The sequence below is a fragment of the Oryx dammah genome, unplaced genomic scaffold, assembly GCF_014754425.2.
Source record: "Oryx dammah isolate SB20612 unplaced genomic scaffold, SCBI_Odam_1.1 HiC_scaffold_5, whole genome shotgun sequence".
Lineage (NCBI taxonomy): Eukaryota > Metazoa > Chordata > Mammalia > Artiodactyla > Bovidae > Oryx > Oryx dammah.
Genome location: NW_024070189.1, coordinates 95,657,915 through 95,661,097, shown reverse-complemented (window position 1 = coordinate 95,661,097; position 3,183 = coordinate 95,657,915). Strand labels below are relative to the sequence as shown.

The 3,183-nt window shown below is 40.8% G+C and overlaps 1 protein-coding gene across 1 annotated transcript; it reads right to left on the bottom strand.

The window, feature by feature from the left end:
* Window positions 1–2,244: 2,244 nt before the first annotated feature.
* LOC120864006 (olfactory receptor 7G1-like) lies at window positions 2,245–3,183 on the bottom strand. The gene has a single exon (XM_040240779.1). The coding sequence runs from the start codon at window positions 3,181–3,183 to the stop codon at window positions 2,245–2,247; it is 939 nt and encodes a 312-aa protein (XP_040096713.1).

Here is a 3,183-nt window from a genome sequence, read left to right as displayed (position 1 = left end):
ATCCACGGAAGTACATGTGAGTTGATTTTGTCTTGGGCTATTTTGAGTGAACTACTCAAAGTATTCATGCACAGGTTGAGGTGATGTATGATTTCATTTATATGATATCATGAAAAGCACAAAAAAGTAAGGCTAAAAAGCAGATCAGTGGCTCACAGTGGTTCACAAACACAGAGGACCATGTGCCTACAGTCTAGTCCAGGGCAGTTTGTTGGCAGATGATGTAACTGCTCTGCATATTGACTGTGGCGGTGGTTGTAAGAATCAAAGTATGTCTTAAAATACAGAGAGCTGCACACAAAAAGGGCATTTTGCTGTATGATCATTTTAAAACTAAATTTTTGAAAGATTAAATCGTGAGTATAGATAGCATTTTCAAAGAGAGACAGGAAAGTGTCTAGTTAAAAAATAACAATTCTAGGGAATTCCCTGATGGTCCAGTGATTAGGACTCTGAGCTTCGACTGTTGGGGGGCCTGGATTTGATCCCTAGTCAGGGAACAAAGATCCTACAAGCCAAGCAGTGCAGCCAAAAATAACGATAATAATAACAATTCTAAAAACCAATTTAATACAACATCTGATATATTTACATATCTTTATTCATAGTAGCATGATTTACAATAACCAAGGGGTAGGAGCAGTGTCCATTCAAGTGTCCATCAAAGGATGAATAGATAAACAAAAAGTATTATATACATACAATGGAATTACTTTCCCCATATCAGGAATTAGTTAAGGAGGTGACTTATGATCATAGTCTCAGTGATAAGAAAGAAGGTAATATCTTGTGAGGGTTTCCCCAGTGGCTCAGCAGCAAAGAATCTGCCTGCAATGCAGGAGAACAGGAGATTTGAGTTTGATCTCTGATTGGGAAGATCTCCTGGAAGAGAGCATGGCAATCCATTCCAGTATCCTTCCCTGGAGAATCCCATGGACAGAGGAGCTCGGTGGCTACAGTCCATAGGGTCACCAAGAGTCGGACATGACTGAAGCAACTTAGCATGCATGCACAATCTTGTGGATGACGCCATGTAAGTGTATATTATAAATAAAGCCTTGGTCAACAACAGACTCGGGGAAGGACAGTTGGGTTTTTCCCTCTGGGAACCATGTCTAGATATGATGCCTGCATCTGATCAGGCATCTGGGCCCATGAGGGGAATCAACCCTAGCATGAAGCCACTTTATGGAGGAATGAATGAATCTCTACTTTTCTGCTCCTGCACAGTTTCTGCCTGTGAAATGTTTGTCATGACAGATAACTACCTTTATAGTTTGGGCATGTTAGAGTCAGTATTTCTTTCCCTTATTTAAAGAAAGGCTTCCCCACAGATCAAGTTCAAAAGCCTCACTGTCATTTAAAACTACTGAGATAATCTAACCATAGCAATTTTTTACAACTGATGAAGCTGAATATTCTGGATGTAAATATTGGATCACACATATCCAATATATCAGTACAGTCTCAGGAACTCCTGAACTGGGATATAAAAGATCAGCCACTATGTCTCACAGTAGGCTTACATCTAAGGTTCAATTCATATGGTGCTGTCCATAGAATCAGGCAGGATACATCTCTGCATGACCAGAGATTTAAGTCCTTTCCCACTTTCTGTAATAAAGATAAATTAATATTTTTCCCCACTTTCTTTGTGCTGAGAACATTCCCCATGAAATGACCATACCAAGAATATCTACCTCAGATTCAGCTTCCATGTACCCTAGCTGGAGAAATTTATCTTAGAGAATAGAAATCATTTGTCAAAAGCCACAGTCCTACAATTAGAGAACAAACTTACGGTTGCTGAGGAAAGGATGGGGAGAAGGGATAGTTAGGGAGTTTGGGATGGACATGTACACTCTGCCATATTTAAAATGGGTAACCAACAAGGACCTACTGTACTGTAGAGCACATGGAACTCTGCTTAATGTTGAGTGGCAGCCTGGATGGGAAGGAAGTATGGGGGAGAATGGATATATGTATATGTATGGCTGAGTCCCTTTGCTGTAAACTCTCACAACATTGTTAATAGGCTATAGTGCAATACAAAATAAATTTTAAAAAATCAGTGCTTAAAAATAAAAAGCAAGTCAGGTATTAACCCTAAGTTAAAATGCACTTAGCTACCATATTATCTATTCATTTAAGAACCTGGTGGTGAAAAAGGCAGGCTTTCTATCTCATTAGCATTCCTTTTACTTTGATTCATTGTAGTGAACCCATCCCAAACCCAATGACACATCACAGAAAAGAAGGTATCCTACCAATGAGTTTCCTCAAAGCTCCCTTCATGTCTCTGTTCCTCAGGCTGTAGATGAAGGGGTTCATCACAGGAGTGACCACAGTGTACATCAACGAAGCCACTGCAGTCTTCCTAGAAGAATTAGTAACTGCAGAACTAATATACACCCCAAAAGCTGTCCCATAGAACAAGGTAACAACTGAGAGGTGAGACCCACAGGTAGAAAAGGCTTTATACTTTCTGCCTGATGATGACATTTTCAAAATGGAGGAAACAATTTGAATATAAGAGAAAATGATTCCAAAAAGAGGAACACCAGCAAATAAGCTAGCCACAAAATATATCAGGATGTTATTGATGAGGGTGTCAGAACATGCAAGTTTGATGACCTGAACAACTTCACAGAAGAAGAGGGGGATTTCCAGGTCTGTGCAGAAGGACAGTCGCAACACCATCAGACTATGGAGCAGGGCGTCCGCAATGCTGATGAACAAGGAGAGCAGAATCAGCTGAACACAGAGGTGAGGGTTCATGATGACTGTGTATCTCATTGGGTGACAAATAGCCACATAGCGGTCATAGGCCATTACTAAAAGGAGAAAATTTTCCCAACAAACAAAAGTCAGAACAAAGCAGATCTGGGTGATGCAGCCTGTAAAAGTGATGCTCTGACTCTGTGCTTGGATGTTCACTAGGATCTTTGGGATCATGGTTGTGCTTAAACAGATGTCTGTAAAGGACAGATGGGAGAGGAAGTAGTACATGGCAGTGTGGAGGTGGGAGTCAGAGATGACAGCCAGGACGATGAGCAGATTTCCCAGGACAGTGACCAGGTACATGGACAGGAACAGGTTGAAGAAGGTGATCTTCAATTCTGGGTCCTCTGTCAGTCTCATGAGAAAGAATTCTGAAACATCTGTGTGGTTTCTTGGTTCCAT